At 25.7% G+C, this 20,946-nt stretch overlaps 2 protein-coding genes across 2 annotated transcripts; one reads left to right on the top strand and one right to left on the bottom strand.

Annotated features, from left to right (window-relative positions):
- Positions 1-227: 227 nt before the first annotated feature.
- Positions 228-761, bottom strand: LOC129608780 (uncharacterized). Its single transcript, XM_055520491.1, has 2 exons — positions 704-761; positions 228-590 (listed from the first exon to the last, which is right to left on the bottom strand). Exons 1-2 carry the CDS (start codon positions 704-706, stop codon positions 228-230), a joined length of 366 nt encoding a protein of 121 aa, XP_055376466.1. The 5' UTR covers positions 707-761.
- Positions 762-2,096: 1,335 nt separating this feature from the next.
- Positions 2,097-5,764, top strand: LOC129608745 (uncharacterized). The gene is made up of 2 exons (XM_055520421.1): positions 2,097-2,102; positions 5,399-5,764. The coding sequence occupies exons 1-2, from the start codon at positions 2,097-2,099 to the stop codon at positions 5,762-5,764; spliced, it is 372 nt and encodes a 123-aa protein (XP_055376396.1).
- The last annotated feature ends 15,182 nt before the right edge of the window (positions 5,765-20,946 follow it).

Raw genomic sequence — 20,946 nt, 5'->3', positions numbered from 1 at the left:
ATAAAACTGCAAAATTTCAGTTCTTGCATTACAATTAAAATAATTAAGATTTTTTTAAACTGAAATATTTTCATTTATCTTATATTGAATTAAGAATTTTTAACAGATTTTTTTAACAAATGAATTGAAAAAAACAAATTATTAACAATAATATTATTAAGTGATATGGGAATTTCGACAAATAATACCAATTTAAAGAATGTCATACACATATGTATAACAATCTCTTAATATCTATGTCTGTATCTGTATTTCTTTACAGTTTTGTAACGATAACCATCATCAGCTAAAATATGAGCTGGTTCTGCTTCAACAATAGAATCAATATGCTCTACAGCTGCTTGTTGTGGTGGTAAATATTCACTAGATGGTGCAATTTCTTCAATAATTTGTTCTGCAGCTGGTTCTGATACAATAGCATCTTGAACTGGTGGCAAATATTCTGATGATTCTTGTATAGCAGTTGGTATTTCTTCATGATGATGATGTTCTTCTATAACATGTGGATAATTATAACCATCTTGACCAGCTAAATGTGAAACATCAGCAGTAACAGTGGCAAAAACAGCAATTGCAATTAATAAATATTTCTAAAATAAATTGAAAATTAATTTTTTGAAATTTTTGCATTTTTTTTTGTTTTAAATGATTTCAAATATTTTAAGGTTATTAAAATGAAACTATTATAAAAATAAAATATTACCATTTTGATTGATTTTTTTTTTTAAATGGTTGTTGATTGAATGAAGGTAAATTTGAAATTGACACCATTTAAAAAATTTGCAAACTTATTTATATACGGAATAAAAGCCTAAAAATTTACAATAATTTTTATGTAAAAAAAAAAGAAAGAAAATAAAAGTTTTTTTACTTTATCTTTACTTTTCACAATAAATTCCCCATTTAATATAATTTTTCTGACCTTAGATTGTATATTTACCAATGGCTATCAAAAAATTGAATAGTTAAATAATAAATAATATATGTATACATAAAATTATTGAATATCTACATTGAATTTCCTATAAAATTAAAATCTTCAGAAAAAAAAAAATATTTCTGTACAAATAACAATTTGAATTTTTAATTAAAGTTTGACAAACAAACAAAAAGAAAACTAAAATAAGCAAAAAAAAAAAAATCTCATTTAATTCACAATTAACTTTTATTTACGATATTTTTTTTTATATTTACATTTTGTGCTCTGATTTTGAATTCGGCAACATTTTTTTTAATATCGTTTGCCCATTTTAATTATTTTATTGCAAACATGCGTCACATTCTAAACCGGTTTCTCGTTTTCTGTTTTTTTTTTTTTTCTAATTATGAGAGTCTATATTAAAGCATATTATTTATTTTAATCTCTAACTATTTATATATTAGGTATTAAAGATGTGCCTCACGTGACAATGACGAAAAAAAAAATTAATTATATTCAAAAATTAAGTCAGAAAAAATCGATCGCAAAGAATTTTTTTAAAAAAAATCTGATGTGATCAGCACATAATCGACTGCAATTGTATTAGATAGTTTAGCGAAAGTGTTTCAACATATTATAAAATTGCCCTTTGAATACTTCTTTCAAATTTTAAGGAACTAAATTTAATTTACCTCTTAGTAGAATTTCACTTTAAGCCATCCGAATTTCCAGCTACTTTCCGGTAGTAAATCGGTAGAAAATTTCGAAAGTTACTTTCAGTAGTAAATAGAACTCAAATATTAAATTTCAACACGTTCTATCAATTATTTCCTTTGATATGTTACAAAATGTTAATGCGGCCCCTAGTGCGGTTTGCGAATATATATATGTTAAAAATGCATTAGTTAATTGTTGTAACGCCCTGAACTTATATATTGTAGATTTGTAGACTTGTACAACGGAGGCAACGGTGCAACGCGACCTCGTCTGTCTAAAACAAACGCTCGAGACCCACCCTCCTCATGAACTCAAGCAACTGATCCCCCAGCACCTCTCCTCTCCTATGAGCAAGAGCATCACACTCCCCCAAGAGGTGCACCGAGGTCTCCTTATACTCCCCACAGAATTCGCAAGTATCCTCATTTTCCAGACCCTAAGTCTACAATGCTCCGTCAAAATGACGGTGAGGACTCTCATCTGATTCTTGCCCCTCCCTATAATTTTCTGGTGATAATCTCCCAGGAGCTCGTTGGCTTGCCGCAGCGCTGGAAAACTTCTTCAGCGCTCCGACCGTCTTCTTTCTGATACATTAATTGATTATTTATTAAATAAACTGATGAATATTTTCTTAAAAATGATGAAAAATGTAAAATCTTCCCGTAAAAAGATTCAGTCCTCGGGGCCTGACATATCGCAAAAGTTGATCAATTCGTGCCATAACCATAAAATAAACTCGTATTTAAATTTATATAAAATCGTAATAAGGGCGTGCACACATAGACTGACAAACCGCAGATCGACATCTTGCTGAAAATTGTTTAATTACGTTTGCCCACCATGGAGAAATGTGTTCTCATCAAAACTTGACATCTGAAATTTGATGCCATCGCATAGCCCCCCTTATTGTATTCAATGAGATCGGTAAAAATTATTATTATGAATTAATAAATTTACGGTAAAGATCACAAAAATTATTCGTTAACATTTTTATTTAATCGTAAATATAATGAAAATGACAATTTAAATAGATAAGAAAAAAATAATGTTCCTCGTAAAAATTTTAATTAGTAATTGGTCTTTATACTCGTACGCTTTTATTAATGATAAATATTTATGTATGTATGTGTGATACAAATTGATTAATGAATTAATTGCATTAAAATATTTTTGTATTTAATAAAGCGATTGAATTGCAACATATAAAATTAATTTTCATTGAGAAAATTAATCAAGACGGATCTTATATACTTAGAATTCGACTGTAACCAAAAAGAGTATTACCAGTAATAGAAACGTCTATTTGCAAGAAATTAATATGAAAATCAAAAATACAAGAAAAAACTTGAACACATGAATAATTTTTCTTAATGCAAGTTCTACAGCAGAAAATTTGCAGAATTACAAACTTAAACAAACAGCTTTCAACAACGGGATAAGACTGCACTTCTAATTGAATTAAAAATTGAGATTCTTAAAACATGTTGCTTTAGGTGTTGTTTATTTCTAGAAATTCTGCCAGTATAACACTATCTGCACCATTCAGAAAACATTTCTACAATTACACATATTTACTTACATTCAGTAACTGTTTACAGTAATAATTCAATATTTATTTATTAGGAAAATAGTTTTCTGTTTTAACAACAATTACATTTAATAAAATTTACATTACTCGAAATGTAGATAACATAGAAAGAGTTTCTAAGTTCAGGTTACAATTCCTGCATCTACGCCAATTGTACCCCAGTCTATTATCTAAAAATTGCATTTTCTAAATATTTCTTAAATTGTACAAGAATTACGTGTATGCAAAGCAATTATTATACTGACAGGTTCACTCAAAAATTTTTGTAACTTTCGAATTATTTCGCAGAATGACGTTCTAAAGTGTTTTAGAATTTTCATAAAAAAATATAATATTTACGATTAAATAATAATATTTTGTAAATAAAAGTAAAATAAATAAAACGAGAAAAAAATGGAGTGGACCTTGTCAGCTCTGTGATAACCCGTACGAATATGTTATTCTATGTGCGAATAAATATGCCATTACTGGCTGTGGGACAGACTATGACTTTAAGTTGCCGTCTTACCATATTAATTTATGCAAAATTTCAGTACTATGTGTTTTTCAAAATACTGTGTGTGCCAAACTACTATTGAAGTTGTATGGCAAGTACCAGAAGTAGCCAAGTAATTTCAACGACTTTTATCAGACACATTGGCCCTACTAATATATTAGTTTGTGTGAAATTTCAATACCATAGCTTTTATAGTTAATAAATTTTGAAGTTGTGTGGCAGCTGCCCGAACCAGTAACCCGATCGAATTTAAATAGGGTTCTGGCACTTACTACAATAAATCATTTGTAAAAATTTGGTGAACTTAGCTCAATTAGTTTTTGAGTTATCGGACGGACAAATGGACAGACAAATTTAAATCAACTCAGAATTCGACACTGATCAAAAACATACACTTGAGTCTATATCTAAGACCGTTATTTCTTAGCGTTACAAACGGTAAGGCAAATTTAGTATACCCTTCGAACATACGTTTATACGGGTATAAAAATTTTATTTGTTTACTAAAATTAATTATAAATTCTTCCAAATTTACGCAAATTTATTGACGTTTATAAAAATTTTAATTGAATGATTGATTTCAACTTAAGCACACATATAAGAAATTATAAGGAGGCATTTTACATATGTTAGGAAATTATCTGCTGTTGACGGTTTGAGAATTAAAATTTTTTGAATTAATTTTAAAAATATTTTAATATTGTAGATGGTACTCGGAAAATATATTTCAATAAATTTGCATTGAATTTTTAGAAATATAAGGAAAAAATTCATCTTTGTCTTCCATTGTAACTTGTTAAGCTAGCATCATAGAGCTGTGGAATTTTAACACGGAAATGCTGTCGATAATCGCTCTTTTTAAATGATAAGTTAAATTATAGTGTAAAAGAATATAACTTACTGGTTTCTGTTCTCATTTTGGTAGCAACGAAGAAGCTTATTTTGAAAGTAAAATTTATTTACTAAGTATCTATACATTGTGTCGATTCTAGTTTAATTTTCTACAACTTGAATTTATTTTGTGTAACATTAAGATTATAATTTAATTTAAATTTTATTTAGATCTATAAGACTTAGAGGAAATGATAGCGGATAATTAAAATAACCGTTCATCATTTTTAAAAAATAATTTTTGTATCAATGATGGCAAAATTGCCCACGTTTTTGTTTTACCACCTTGAAAATCACATTTAAATTATAACAATTATTTAAATTTCAAACATGAATAATTATGGTAAAAAAAAATAAATAAATAAAAATTAATTTTTGAAATATTATAAAATAAGGCTATAAAATTTGTGGTTTTCAAACAAAATTTTAGGGGCTTGTCTCAATCTATTTTTAGCTTTACTTTTCTTTTCGTTTATTTTATTTAATTCAAGTCGATATCAAAGGCATTACTAATTGATTCATAATATTTTTTTTGTTTTTAAATAAAATATAGTTATAAATTTTAAGGTCAATTGAATTAGATTAAAATTTTTTTTTTTACGAATTGATATGAGTATAAATAACAACGCGAATTCTTCAATCTGTATCAGTTCAAATACGAAATTTCTCTATTAAAGATCTTATCTTAAAGAAACAACTGTAAAAAAATATCAAAATGGTAAAATATAAATACTTGATAACACAAAATTTTTGTAAATATTTTCATATACATACGTTTTTTTTGTAGAAATTCCTTTTAGTTGCAACCTTTGCCTTATTTACTATTGTTGCCGCTGATGTTTCACATTTAGCTGGTCAAGATGGTTATAATTATCCACATGTTGTAGAAGAACATCATCATCATGAAGAAGTACCAACTGCTATACAAGAATCATCAGAATATTTACCACCAGTTCAAGATGCTATTGTATCAGCACCAGCTCCAGCAGCACCAATTGTAGAAGAAATTGCACCATCTAGTGAATATTTACCACCACAAGAAGCTGGAGAACAAATTGATTCTGTAGCTGAAGCAGAACCAGCTCATATTTTAGCTGATGATGGTTATCGTTATAAAACTGTTAAGAAATACAGATATAGATATAAATATTAAAAGAAAACAAATAGTCAGTTATTTTAATGGTCTTGTCGCCATTCAATAAGAATTTGTTATAAATATTATTGAAATTGTTATTGTTATATTATGAATAAATTTTGTGTTAAATGTTTTGTTTCTCTTAAAGATTCTTGTTTATTTTTTATTTTTACTATCGGAATTCAAAGATAAATAATATTGAACTTTAATTTTTTATATTCTAACTGGAAAAGCTGTACACTTCAGTTCATGTTGGCAGATCTTATTTAGATCTCCAAGTACTCCCATACTACTCTCATATACTTCCATATTCTCCAAGTTCTACTCATATATTGTCAGCATGAAAACTAATTTTGCCAATAATCAGAAACTGACATAACCTAAAAATACAATTTAAAATTTATAATTATAAAGTTAAGAGGGAGGAGTCAATGTTAGTTAATATTTTTATCATTTTAAATAAAATTTTCAAAAATTTTCTTATTATTTTAAATAAAGTTTCAAAAATTTATTGTCATTTGTGCAGTGCTATCAACTATTTTTAAAAGAAGAACTGATTCCTTCAGTTTTTAAATTTTCTGCTTTAGAATATTGCTGACAAAAGTAGAATTAAGTTTTAGTATTAGTAGTAGTAGTAGTAGTAGTAGTAGTAGTAGTAGTAGTAAGAGAGGATGCTCCACCCAACAAAAAAGGCCCATCGGCAACCCACAAAACCAACACTCAACAACTCCCATGCAATCCGACCCCCAGACCCCTATCCAAACCAGCCAACCTCCCTTGCGAAGCCCAAAAGCCACGCGATAGACACCCCGGACAGGTCCCCCAGGCCGTCATAAAAATAAGCCCCCAAGACACATTTTCTTTTCCACATTAAAGACGGACAGGCACAGAAAACATGCTCAAAATCCTCCATCTCCGACACATTCTGACATCCACGACATCCATCCGTCGTAGCGACTTCAAGCCTTCTGACCATTTTCCCCAAAAGGTAATGCCCCGTCTCACCAGTGTGCTGAGATCAGCCCTACTATACCTTAACAGCAACCTCGTCCTTCTTTTGTCCCTGATAGGCCACATTGTTTTGATCACTCTACGCGTGTGAACCTCCGCCCACAAAACCCCACTCCTTCTCCTACACTCACCATCTATGAAGTCAAGATACGCTCCTAGTGGGAGACGCACTAGATTTTAGGAAAATATATTATTAAGCTAACCACTGCTCATTATTCAAAATCTTCTAATCTTTTCTCATCAACGCTTTGTTCGTCACCCTAAAATTTGTCATTTATTCATCAAACACACACCTCTTACAATACTTTAAATCCAAAAGTTCTGTTTTCGAAAAGTTTTCCATAAATTATATATTACCATATTATATACAGAGAAAGAATGAAATAAGAAAATCAAAAAAATAAAGAGCTAATATGAAGGATAACTGATGCAAAGCATTTAATACATACACACCGACAAAAATTTAAAATTCGAAACATATGGCACCTGCCGATGATATTTTGATTTTTGTTCTTGTTTTTTCTTTTCCTTTCGATTAAATTTTTTTACTATTTTATCATTGGCTTTTTTGACTTTTATTAGGACTATTCAAATAGGTCGTTGTATTCCAATAAATATCCTTTTTTTTCTATTATTAATTCTTATATATTGTGATTGTATGATCCTTTTTTTTTCAACTCTCTGTTGTGTATTTTTTGTTTGTATTTTTAACTCTAGTGAATAATTTCTTTATACCGTATATTGCCAAATGTTTTGAATAAAAAAAATTCAAACAATATACATATTATACGGCTACCATACCGTTGCATCCCAAAAAATTTTAATTTTTAGTATAGTCCCTTGAAGTTATGATGTGCCGGGTATGTGAAGTACAGAAAATTTTAGAAATAATTTAAGAAATCTTTTACAGTTTGCAATGGCAAAATAAAATTGTACTAAATTTTGAAGATAATAGAAAACCTTTTATAAAATATAACACAGCTGCTTAGTATTGTGAGAATATAGTAAAGTTGTTTGAACAGAGGAAGCACAGATGGTGTTATGCTTATCTCTTTCTTTACTTTGGAAATAACAACAAAAAGAGATAATTTTTACTAAATTTATTACAATAATAGATTTTTTTAAATAATTATCGCTATATTGTAATTATTTAAGCACACCACCTCAAATAGTTAGTATGCAATCAAAAAAATAACTACCACATTATCTGAGGCACCATTCGAGATTATATGTGCCTCAAAGATTTCACTCAAATATACTCAGAAAAAAATGTTCATTCTATATGAGTATATGTTCCTATACGAGTACCAAAACCATTTGCAGGAATTAAAAATGACTTTAAGATCATGTTACAGGTTCTCAATATAAAGCCTTTAAATTTAAAATTAACGGCATTTTTTATACACAAAAAAATTATTTATTGCTCTCTCTTTTCACATTCTTTTAATTGTCAGGATGAAAACTTTTTCCATTCTAGAATATTATTAACAATACCTTAATATACAGTAGAACCTGGTCATCCATATGTAAATATCATTCAATATATAGCCAGTGGTGTATGTGAAGTGAAAATTGATTTGTAACAAACTGTTACACGGAAAAAGGGGTAATGGTCAAACCAGACAGAAAAAAAAATTTTTTTTTACTTTATAATTTTTGGGTCTTTTTGAATTTTTACAATTTTTTATTATTTTTTTTTTTTGCTTTATTATTATTAAAAAGAAATTTAGCGTACTTTCCATTAAAATGAATTTATTAAGAAGTCAACGTATGTGTATATTGGGACCATGGAATGAAAAACACAACACTTTCGAAGATTACGATTTTTTTTTTTAAATGTAAAGAAAACGAGAAAAAAATAGAATTGACCCTGTCAACTCTGTGATACCCGTACGAATTTGTTATCCTATGTGCGAAGAAATATGCCATAACTGACTCTGGGACAGACTATGACTTGAAGTTGCCGTATTATCATATTGATTTATGCAAAATTTCAGTACAGTGTTTTTCAAAATACTGTGTGTTCCAAACTACTATTGAAGTTGTATGGTAGCTACCAGAAAGAGCTACGAATTTAATGAAACACATCGGCCCTACTAATATATTCGTTTGCGTGAAATTTCAATACCATAGCTTTTATAGTTTCTGAGAAATGGGATTAAATAGGGTTCTGGCACTTACGGCAATAAATCATTTGTGAAAATTTGGTGAACTTAGCTCAACTAGTTTTTGAGTTATCGGACGGACGAATGGACAGACAAAGCTAAATCAACTCAGAATTCGACGCCGATCAAAAACATATACTTGAATCTATATCTAAGACCGTTATTTCTTAGCGTTACAAACGGTACTCTTCGAACATGCGTTCGTACGGGTATAAAAATAGCAAAAAGGACACTCGTTGTGTACAATTTTCATTTTAAAAAAAAACTTTTGTACTTCTGTTTTCTTTTTTTTGAAATGTTGGAAATTTACAGTTTTATTTTTGAATTTATTAAATATTTTTTTTAAGTTTTTAATTTTTTTTTAATTTTCACTATATTCTTCTTTCTATCTTTGTATCCTTTGATCTAAAGATCCAAGATGCTGTAAATATTTTTCACTTCCATTTATTCTTCTTTTTTGAAAATGATCTGAATTTAATTCGGAATTCATGTGTTACACGTTTTCTTTGTTTTTACATTTTTTTTTCTTTTTTTGTTTTCTGGAAAATAAAAAAATTTCCGAATATGTAAAAATTATTTACAATTTCTTTTTTTTTTTTTGAAAAATTATACAAAGACTTTTACCTCTTTTATTTTTATACCCGTACGCATGTATGTTCGAAGGGTACACTAAATTTGCCTTACCGTTTGTAAAGCTAAGAAATAATGGTTATATGTTTTTGTCTGTCCGTTTGTCCGTTGCCCGTCCCAGTGATAACTCAAAAGCTAATTCAGTTAAACTCACCAAATTTTCAAAATTTAATAAACTCTGGGACATAGTTAAACAATTTCAAAATTTATTTTACTATGTCCCAGAGATTATAGAAGCTATGGTATGTTATTGTGGCTATTGTGTTTGATAAAACTCGTTCCAATTGTTTGGTTCCTTTCGGTTGCTGCCATATAACTTGAAAAATTACAAGCAAATATATTATTAATACGGTTATATTTCATAAAAGTGATTTAAATTTCCCAACTTTGTCAGCTCAGTGATTGTTCATTTTCCAGTAACTATTAAGGCTACAAAGCTGAAATGTTGAATAAACGAATTTGTTTATGTGGCCATTATTTTCAGTAAAACTCCTTTGGATTGTTTGAGTTTATATGGTAACTACCAGATAAACTCACGCTCAACTATGTCTATTCTTGCCAACTAACTCTTCAATTTGAATTTTTTTGAAAATTTTTACATTTTATTAGCAAAAAAATATACGAATATTTTTTTACAAGTTCATTGAAATTTCAAAATGTTTTTTTGAACTACAGTCGAACATGCTTATATGCAAACTTAATGTATACATATATGTACATATATCCGTGTTGGGAAATTGTCCATTTCCTATTGGTCATGGCTTTTTATTCAAAAATCTTATAAATTTCAGAATAAAATCAATTCCGAAATTCGAAATTTTATACTGGAAAATAAAATTTTTTTCAATTGTATCCCAAAACCTCAAGTGATGCGACTAGCAAAATAAACGGGGCTAATGGAATAAACTGTTGAGTCTAGCATAATTATAATATGTAATTATATAAGTAGATGTCTAAAGAGCTCATTTTACATTCTAATTCAGAAACTCTCTTTTATAATCCACCAAATACAAAAAAAATTACAATTTTTTAATGAAATAAGCCTTAAATCTTTCACACACCAAAGGATTACAAGAGATTTACTCAAAAGTATAAAATAGTTATTAATTTATAAAAGAAAAATTAATTCAAATTGCAAAATTAGAAAAGTTTTCAATACCTTACAATTAGAATAAAAAAAAATCAATTACTTTCACTTTTTGTTCACATCGTTGCTTTTCTTCCTTTTGATGTCCTTCCTTCCTCGATGCACAGCGAGATAAACATTATTTTTAATTAAATTTACTTTTGAAAATCCTTTTATTTCGGTAATACTTTTACACGTTTATCAAAACTAAAATTTATTTTTGTAAAAAACCAGACAAAATAAAAGTTAATTTAAAAGCTAAAGGAACAAAATAATTTGACTTACCTCCGAAATTCTTTAATACAAAGGTTCCTGTTTCTCATATAACTGAAGTTAAAATGAATATTTTGTTTTCAATATTTTACAAAATATCAGTACCAACTATAACCAACAACCAAATATGCATATTACATAAAATTCATCTTTTCAAAAAGGAACCACATCCAAAAAAAATAAGGAAATATAAGTAAAACACGGAAAGAAAAAATTATAAAAGTAATACAGGTGGAACATAAAAGGCAAAAAGTGACCCTAAAACCGGACCAACCATATATTTTTAACATTCAATTTGTGTTGATAAAAATAATACTGATGATAATTATATTAGTATGTATATATATATATAAAGAGTGAAGGACAACAACCCAGTTACAAGAACCAAAAAAAAAAAACAGGAAATGATTACTTCACAAAATTTTACCTAAACATGTTATTAATTACCAGTAACACCAGTAAGCTCAATTTTTGTAGCATTATATGGGTTCAAAGAAGTGAAAAGGATCAAAGTTAAACTTTCAAATATAAAATTGCATAAAGATGAACGAATACAATATGTACATGTGTGTGTATGTAAGTACGTAATATATTTATAATGTAAGTATAAATAATTTTTATATTTTTGACAGCATAAATTTTAATTCTTTTTTAATGTTCGTTTTTTAAGGTTTTTATTAATTTAGAGCAATGGAATGAATTTATACTTTGTTCAAGTTGAACTTAAAATGCACTATGAAAAAATAAATGCATTAAAAAAAATATTCTCAATGTTGCGAATGGAAAAGTAAGAAAAAATTTAACTATAATTATTTTTTTTTAATTAAATGCTAGAATAAACAGAGTCCCGAGTCCAGAATAAATACTTGAGTCGCTATTCGAATTTATATTTAGGTTATAATTGCATTATTACTTAATAAAAATTTTATAATGGTAGTTTAGCTTAAAACACTCTTGTCGCAGTTCATAATGAAATCATATACAGTTTCGAAATTGTTTATACAGTAGACAATATTAAGAACAATGTAATTAATTCTTAATTAAAATTTTTAAATATAAATTCTAGCTCTTGAAAATTCTAGAAATTACATAGACATTAATAAACGGTTTATGTCTCGACTTATCGTCTGCAAATTTTTGGTCAATCTAAATATTATTTCGAAACTGTAAGCTTTTACAAATTTCTTTAAAAACATAGATAATCGGTTCGAATTTCTTTATATTATGTTCTTCTATTATGTGTTTAAATAACATGTTATTTTTAACAGCTTTCCAAAAAAAAAAATTGAAAAAAGTGCTTATTAGTTTCATTTTGCCCATTCGTTCGTCTGTTCGTGTTTCTGCATATATGTCTGTTTACAAAAATTCTACAACCCTTAAGATAGAATTCTAAAATTTTATATACAAATAGATTTTTATTAGAAACTTATTTCAGCCGAAAAAAATTTATACCTGCCTTCACTCTAAGAGTTATAGCCCTTCAAAACACTAAAAACGCATTTTTTTAACTAATTGTTGTTACAAAATACACAAATATTTTTGCAATTCTGAAAACGCAGAAAATTAGAAGTGAACTTTTTCTACCGTGATGTAACTCAATTGAACTTTAAAAAAAAAAACAAAATGGCCGTTAATATTAACTGTTATTTTAAATCCGTATTTTTCTCCAAATTTTTAATCCTCTAGACGATAAGTTTCAATTATTTTTCTATAACTGACTGAAATTTTAATTTATTTTGTTTGGAGAATGCTTTTTTTCACCTCCACTCCCTTCAAAGTTGACGCCTCACGAAATTCGTGAAATTATAATTTTCGGCACCATATACTCCTGAAACTACAAGTTTTTCAAAATTTCTACAAAATCGAACAGGAAACGAAAAAATGCGAAAAAATGTAATTATGTATTTATCTTAACTCACTAACTTAACCTTTCAATTATTAACTGTTATATTAATGCTTCTCTAAATTTTTCTCATTTACTCATCCCAAAAGTATGCAACTCGTTTTCTTTATATTTTTTCTTTAATTATCAATTAATTTTTTTTTTTAATTACGAATATTGTTAAAATTTTTTTACAATATTTTCTATATATTTACATAGAGTGTTTATTACATGAAACAAGAATATTATATACAACTACATATACTTTTATATACAAAGTATTCATAATGAAAAATTTTACAGTATTTATAGACAATAATTAATTCAACTTATTCTTGTTTTTTCATTTTTGTTTTTTTTTTTTTTATCAGAAAATTTCTAATATTTTGTGTATATTCAATTTTATTATTTTCGATCTATTCATTTTGATTTACATTATAAATATAGTATATAGATTATGAATATGTACATACATCTGAATTATTATATATTTTGTGTACGTATCCAAAAATTTGAATGTTATATTGCATAATATATTTTGATGCACATATTTGAATTTCGGGAAATTATTTATGTGTATGTAAAAATATTTTCAAAATTTAAATCTCATATTTTTTTTTAAAAAGAGTAAATTTCCGTGAAACCGCAATATTTCAAATTTATATTTAATTTTCTAGAAAATATTTTAAAATATTTTGATATAGAATTTTTTTTTCTTTTTTTTTTGTTTTATTTTCTATATTGTATAGTTGAATGAATATGGTAAGGCTTTTGTTCAAAAGAAAATGCTTATTATTTTATGGTAAATAAATAATTGAGCTCTAGTAGAATGTATGCAAGGCAAATGGTGAAATTTTTCCAAAAATTAAAATAATTTTTTTTTATATTATTATTGTGGAGGTACTTTCAAAAAACTATTACACTCTTCATTTCATAACTTCTTTCGTCTACATATGTATGGTTCTTTTTTGGGCTCGCAGTAAAGTTCTTTGGTCTAGCTTTTAATTTACAAGAAATTTGAGTTTTACATGAAAGTAAATTTTAATTACTAGTGCATTGATTATAGTCTAAACCGCAAAATAAATTATGGTACTCTATTCAAATATTCATTCGATGAGAAACATACTTTGTGAATTGTACTGCACTCCATTAAATTACAATTTGACAAAAAATTTTATATTATCGAATTTTATTATAATTAATTTCCTGAGCTAATTTTCAATTCCCCAGCACGAATTCTTAAAATTTAAAAATCATGAAATTTTTTTTAAATTCGATTTTTAAATAATTTTATTACGAGATTTAGAACAAATATACTTTTCATACTGTGTGTATAACAAAATACACCACATTGTTACAATTCGACTATAATACAATCATGATCACTTGGGATTGTCGCAAGTTAATCTTAATAATAATTTTAAATATTGTAAAAAAACAAAAAAACATTTAAAATTTGTATTAAATTCTTAATACAATTCAAATAAAGTAAATGATTATCCCCCAAAAGAATATAAGAATATACTTATTATTCGTATATATTCTATTGTGAATTTGATTTATTCAAATTTTCATGCACTAAAAAGTATATAGTTAATTATTGTAAATGTAAATAGAGAATGGAGAATTCGGAATTGTTTCGTTAATAAATTTTTGTAATTAGTTAATTATTAAATGAGATTAAAAATTAGAACAGATTTTAAAGGTTGTTTGATCAAAATTAAAAAATTATGCAAATGTATTTTTAATTTTAAATAATTAAATTTAAAATTTGGAATTAATTGGAGTTGTTTATTATAAAATCTAGTGTGGGTTTACAAAATGAGGCTTAAAATTGGTTAAACCATGTAGGTAGTAAAATACTACAGTATATTATTCTTATATTTTATGTGCATAAAAAAAAATTTACATAGTAATTCGAAAATATTTTTTTCTTTTAAATTTTATTAATGCGGGTACTCTTAAAATATTGTTTAACCAATTAATAATTTCCTCAATTTAAAATTTGAATTACTAAATTTGATTTTTCTTATTATTTCCTTGTATGTATATATATATATAAAATCTATGGTATATTCATGTATGTTCTATAGTTTATAATGAATTACTTATATATATATATATATATATATATATATATATATATATATATATATATATATTCTTCATATATATACTCGTACATATATATGAAGAAAACATAATAATACTCATTATTCTATCAATAGTGAATATAAATTCATATAATTGATGAAAAAACAACTAAGAACAAGAAAAAAGAAAAAATTGGAAAATATTACAAAATATATACGAGAAGAATTATTTTTACACGCCTGGGAACTAACTTAATTGTTTTAATAATTAACCATAATGCTCCACTATACAACTATTTGCAATTATCTAAATGATGTCTCATTGTCTCATTGAGAATATAGTTCGTTATCGTTAATTAATTATTGTTTAAATATAACATACTTACATAAAATGATATATATCTATATAAAGTAACTCTTTAGAAATTTATAATAAATGTTGTATTGCAATTTGTATATATATGTTGTACATATATACCAAGATATTATATTTTTTAATATACTATTTCTGTCAATGTAATTGTTATTATATTGTTACATGAAAATGACATTTATTTCCATTATCGATTCTGTATATATATATACCACATGTAAACATGTGCATGAACTCGTATACTTATTTACATATTATATAAAATTGTATGTTCTTACAAAATTAGTGGAATACACATTTATGTTATATGTACATAATTATCATATGCATAATGTTATACAAAATATAAAACTTATTTTTCTTATTGTTATAAAAAATATTTTAAATGTGCGGTATGAGAAGTTTTAAAACAAAAAAATTTTGAAATTATATAAAGTTTTTAAAATCTGCTATATATATCAAATATTTCGAACATAATTATATAATAAAGAACTAATTCAAAAGAATTTTAACTCGAAAATCATGTAAATATGAGATTTATGACAGGTTTATATATAGATCTAGTCAGATGAAATAGTAAAATTAATAAAATTTTTATGGTTACTCAGTTTTCTTAATATCTAATACTTAACTTTCATTACATATTAATAATTTTCATCTCCAAAATAGAAAAGGGGAGACCAAAAACAATTTAAATAAAATATTCAAAAAAAATGCCATATTTTTCGTAATCGTTGTCTACACAGGCTTAATTGCATAGACCTAACACATGCACAAATTTGTAACGGCTGATAATTGTTAGTTTTACCCTAAAACCGGTAAATATTCTGCCTTTTCTGCCGTTAACTACAAAGTGTATAGCACTTTATTAGAAAATCAATTCGTTTGCAGTTTCGAATTGATTCTAATTCCCGATAAACTTTGTTCCGAAGGATGTTTTCTTCAAGTGAATCAAATTTACCATAATCTAGTCAGTGTTTCAATCCCCGAACAAAATCAATATAATATTTATCGCATATATTAAGATTTAATACAATTTATTCTCACTGTAATAGAAACAACAAATTATTTATAAGGTAAATTTTGTGTTAAACAGCTAAATAAACTAAATCTTTTAATAACCGCACACGTATTCGACATATTGAATTATGGTGTTATTTGTAATAATGACAAAGAATGCTTGAAAATTATTATTATTTTAGGAGAAAATTATTTCTAAAAAAGTTTGAATATGCGAGATATAATATTATATTGCATTGACGATAAAATTTCTCAGAATGTATAAACGATGTCCGACAAAAATTCCAAATTATAATATTCATAGTTATACAATTGTTAGTTTTCAAAAATTAAAGATAATGAATTCACACTCTGCAATACATATATTGCCATAAATATATTTTGTGTTGAATTTTTTGATTGACAAAAATATTTCAGTGTTGCATTCACTATATTCGCATCGCAGTAATACTGTTCCGTTCTATGGATGAACACAAACGAAGTATATTATAATAAAGAATAATTTCTATATATACCAAATATTGTTTTACCGCACCTTGTATCTTTCTACAAAATATGTTAAACATAAAAAATTTAAAAAAAAAATAAAAAAAAAATGGAAGGATCTTGATGACTGTTCATGATAATAGTACCTAATGATTTCTGATAACAATAATAATAATTATTACATATATAATACATGTGTAAATGATGTTGATTCAATTGATTAATAATGATGATGATAATTTTATTGTGCTTAAAAAATACTTTATATATATAATATTCAATATTCTAATATACTATTAATGTGTCTAATATAATATATTTTGTTATAGTAATTTCTAATATAGTAGTATAGAAATTACAATAAAATTATTACATTGATTTTATATCGTATGATTGTATATATTTGAATGCATACATACACACATAAATTTATGAAAATATTTACAATTTAAATAGTATATATCACAATTAATTTACTTTTATAGTCCTATATATCACGTTCATATATAAAGTATATTATTTGAAATCAATGTATGCATTAATATCTATATGTGTCTTTAATATTTCATGTACCATCATAAAATGTATATATATATATTTAAGTAAATCATACGTGTACAAATTTAAAATTCACATCACAAAATAACATGTGCGACAACTATATTCAAGTACATACAACCAATATATATATATTTTTTTTGATGAATAGAATTTTTAATGATGACAAGTTTTTTGGATTTTGTAAATTTGTGCGTCTATACTAGAGCTAGAATATATATGTATGTAGGGTACATTATTAGGGGTATGGTTATATAGTGCATTAAAAATCACATATATGTACACGAATAATTTATTCTTATATAATAGAAAATATCCGCATTTTATCTATGTACATAATATTATAGTTTTTAGAGAAGTATAGAGGAAAAACTATTGAATCTGTATAATATTTTTTATTGATATACTATAAGCTACATATACAGAATACATATACTTATATAATATTGTTGTATGTATATTATATAGGAAAACCCGTGCTGCCTTTTTCCTATAAAAGGATATTTTTTTTTTTATTTTACACATTTTTCTTTTCCCTTTTAATTATTCTATATTCAAAATATTTCGTCAAATTTTATTTTGCTGCTGTTGTTAATATTGTTCTTGTATTAAGTGCATTAGTAAAAATTTTTGGTACCTATTCATATATTTATTTATGCATGTGGCGATGTATGTGTATTCAATGCATATAACTATTGGAACAAATTATTACCATATAGTTGTTAGTGAAAAATTTTCCTTTTATTTCCGCGTTTTCTTTTTTTCTTTTTTTTATTTTCATTTATGGTTATTGTTTCTCTTTAAAATATTCTCTTGTTCTAATACTTGTATTTTTTAATTATTCACAATTTATAACTTTATTGTTTTACTTTTTTTTTGCTTTTTGTGAATTTTTATAGCAAGGATATAATTTTCGCGGAATAAAGATATCCTAATAAAATACTGTATTGTATGTATACCTTTATAATTATATACGAATAATAGTGTATTTAAAATATATCCCGTCTCCATATTATAATAAATTTATGCACATATACTCATACCACTCATATTATAATGTAATTATGAGTATATAAAATATTAATAATTAATAAAATATAATATAAACTATAAAAATCTACGTATATCTGATTTTATAATATGAAATTTTAGTTAAACTTTCAATAAGTGAACGTAATATTAACTTAAACAAAAAAGGACATTTCCAGTTAATTATATTTGGTATATTGATGTAGGTTTCCGAATTTAAAATTGCAAAAATTTTAAAATATAATGGGCAAAATTGATGTTGACTGCAATTTCAATTTTACGTTCGAATTTTGAATCCATTTTTGATTCGGATTGATCAAGATTGTTATTGGGAACTGTCTTCAAGGTATAGACATTTAAATCCCGGGTCCATGACCATGTATTCGAAACAGAAACTATTTTGTACTCAATTTACTAATCATTGAGATATACTCAATTGAGTAAATTACTCAATTAACGGTGTACTCAATGCGCGTTTTATATTTATGGTCAATCTTTATGAAATTTGCAAAACGGAGAATGAGACCCGTTAGCTTTACACGGATAAAAGCAAAACTGCGGAGTATCTATTGTCCGAATATGAAGAGCTTCTCAAGACGCCTTTTTTTTAAGACGTTAATATTTTTGGACAAATTTTTATATGTTTACAGCTTGGACTGGTTGCAATTTCGCTGTTTGCCTTGAGCTTATGTTACCGCTGATAACGACAACAAAAACCTAGTAGAAGTGAGAAAAATAATTAGTTCAGTGAAGATTTTCGCCGAAGAGGAAATGAAGAACATTATTAGAATAGAGGGCAGATATTTTGTGACTTCCTTTTCATTTTGGCATGACAGACAGACCATGTTAAACCATTAAACTATTACTCCAAATTTTGATCAAAAAACTGAAAATATGCAAAAGTGGATCGAATGTTAATTTAATGGTCTCTTTTTTTTTGTTTTTTTTTTTCAAATTTTGTTTTTACCATTTTGAGAGATTGAAAGTTGCAGGATTAGAAAATTTTTATTATGAAAAAGAATTTTAGATTTTATTATAGCGCAATGCAAAAAATGGAAGAAAAAAAAATTTATTTTATATAGAAAGGGAATTATAAAATTAATAATATTCTAGAAAATGATTTAGACAATTTAATTAACTTTAAATCAGGTGTTGAGATTAAAATCATTAAAAAAAAAAATTTTCTGCATTTTAGTTTCTATATAATTATGAAATAGATTTTCTCACTAATACAAATTTTTCGAAATTTCACGGAATTTTTTAGACTCATAATATTAATTGATAATATAATTTTATATATATATATATATAGAGGAATGTATAGGTAATCTATACGAAATGTACGGATACAGAGAATTAAAAACTTTTATAACTTTTATACTCATTATACATGAATACATTTTTATGAATATGTATGTAATTTATAAAATAGCTCAATTTATAAAGCCGAAATTCCATAATTTTATTATTAAATGTTAACACTAAAAATTATTTAGAAAATTTTTTAATTAAATAATCTAATACGTTTACACATGTTCACAAAATATTATGCCGTTGATTATATTTTAAAGGCATATTTAATGCAAATGGATACAAGGATAACGTTGAAAGAAAAAAAATATGAAGCAGGATGTGTAAGAATATAGATCTTATGATCTTTAAAATGTAAGCACCTTTTCTAATTTTTTAAATTTCTAAAATTCTGTAACTTCATATAAATTTTAGGACTATATTTTAGCAATTAAAACAAATTTTATTCAGAAATTTTCGAGGAGAATTGGAAAGGAGTTGAACAAAGTGTTTATAAATCTTCAGAATCTTTTAAGCGTAGTAGTATTCCAAAAAAAATATCCAACAATGTTTTTATAATTGTACTTCGAAATATCATTTCCAAAAAAAATATCTTCGAACAATAATTCAAGCGATCTTAAAGGTATTTTAAGATCAAATAAAATTGGAAGGATTTTTCCAACTGGAAAATTTTAGAATGTTTTGAAATTAAACTCTTAGCCTAATTGAACACTGAACTTCAATTGAACTTAACTTCGTTTAGCCTAATTGAACATATTTGCTTATATTTTTTAAGCTAAATGCATCTTTTTTAATGGTGTGAAAAAGAAATACCATGAGAAAAGAAGGCACGAGATTAAGAAAATAGAAAATAATTCATATTTCAATTCTTTCAAATTTTAGTTTTTGTGTCAAAATTGCCTCTCATATACTGGCGTTTTAAATTACAGCCCTTTATAATTGGAAAAGGTAGAAATTCTACACAAACCTAAATTCAAGACTATCATAATTCAATTTAAATAAAGACTTCAATTTTCTATATTTTTTCTATAGTTAATTAAGTAATATGATAGAGATGAAAGTAAATAATTTAATCAAAGCATTTAATTACAAATACGCTAAGTTCTACGCCGTAATTTAATTTAAACTACAATTACAATGCATTTAAAATTGTTCTGTATTCAAACAAAAATATCTTAATTTTATAGTAAAAATATTTTCATATGACTTTTCCCTTTCATCTTGTTACACTCGCATATTATAT

This window comes from Condylostylus longicornis, unplaced genomic scaffold, assembly GCF_029603195.1.
Source record: "Condylostylus longicornis isolate FDR11 unplaced genomic scaffold, ASM2960319v2 ptg000034l, whole genome shotgun sequence".
NCBI classification, from domain to species: domain Eukaryota; kingdom Metazoa; phylum Arthropoda; class Insecta; order Diptera; family Dolichopodidae; genus Condylostylus; species Condylostylus longicornis.
This window is presented reverse-complemented; position numbering and strand designations above follow the sequence as displayed.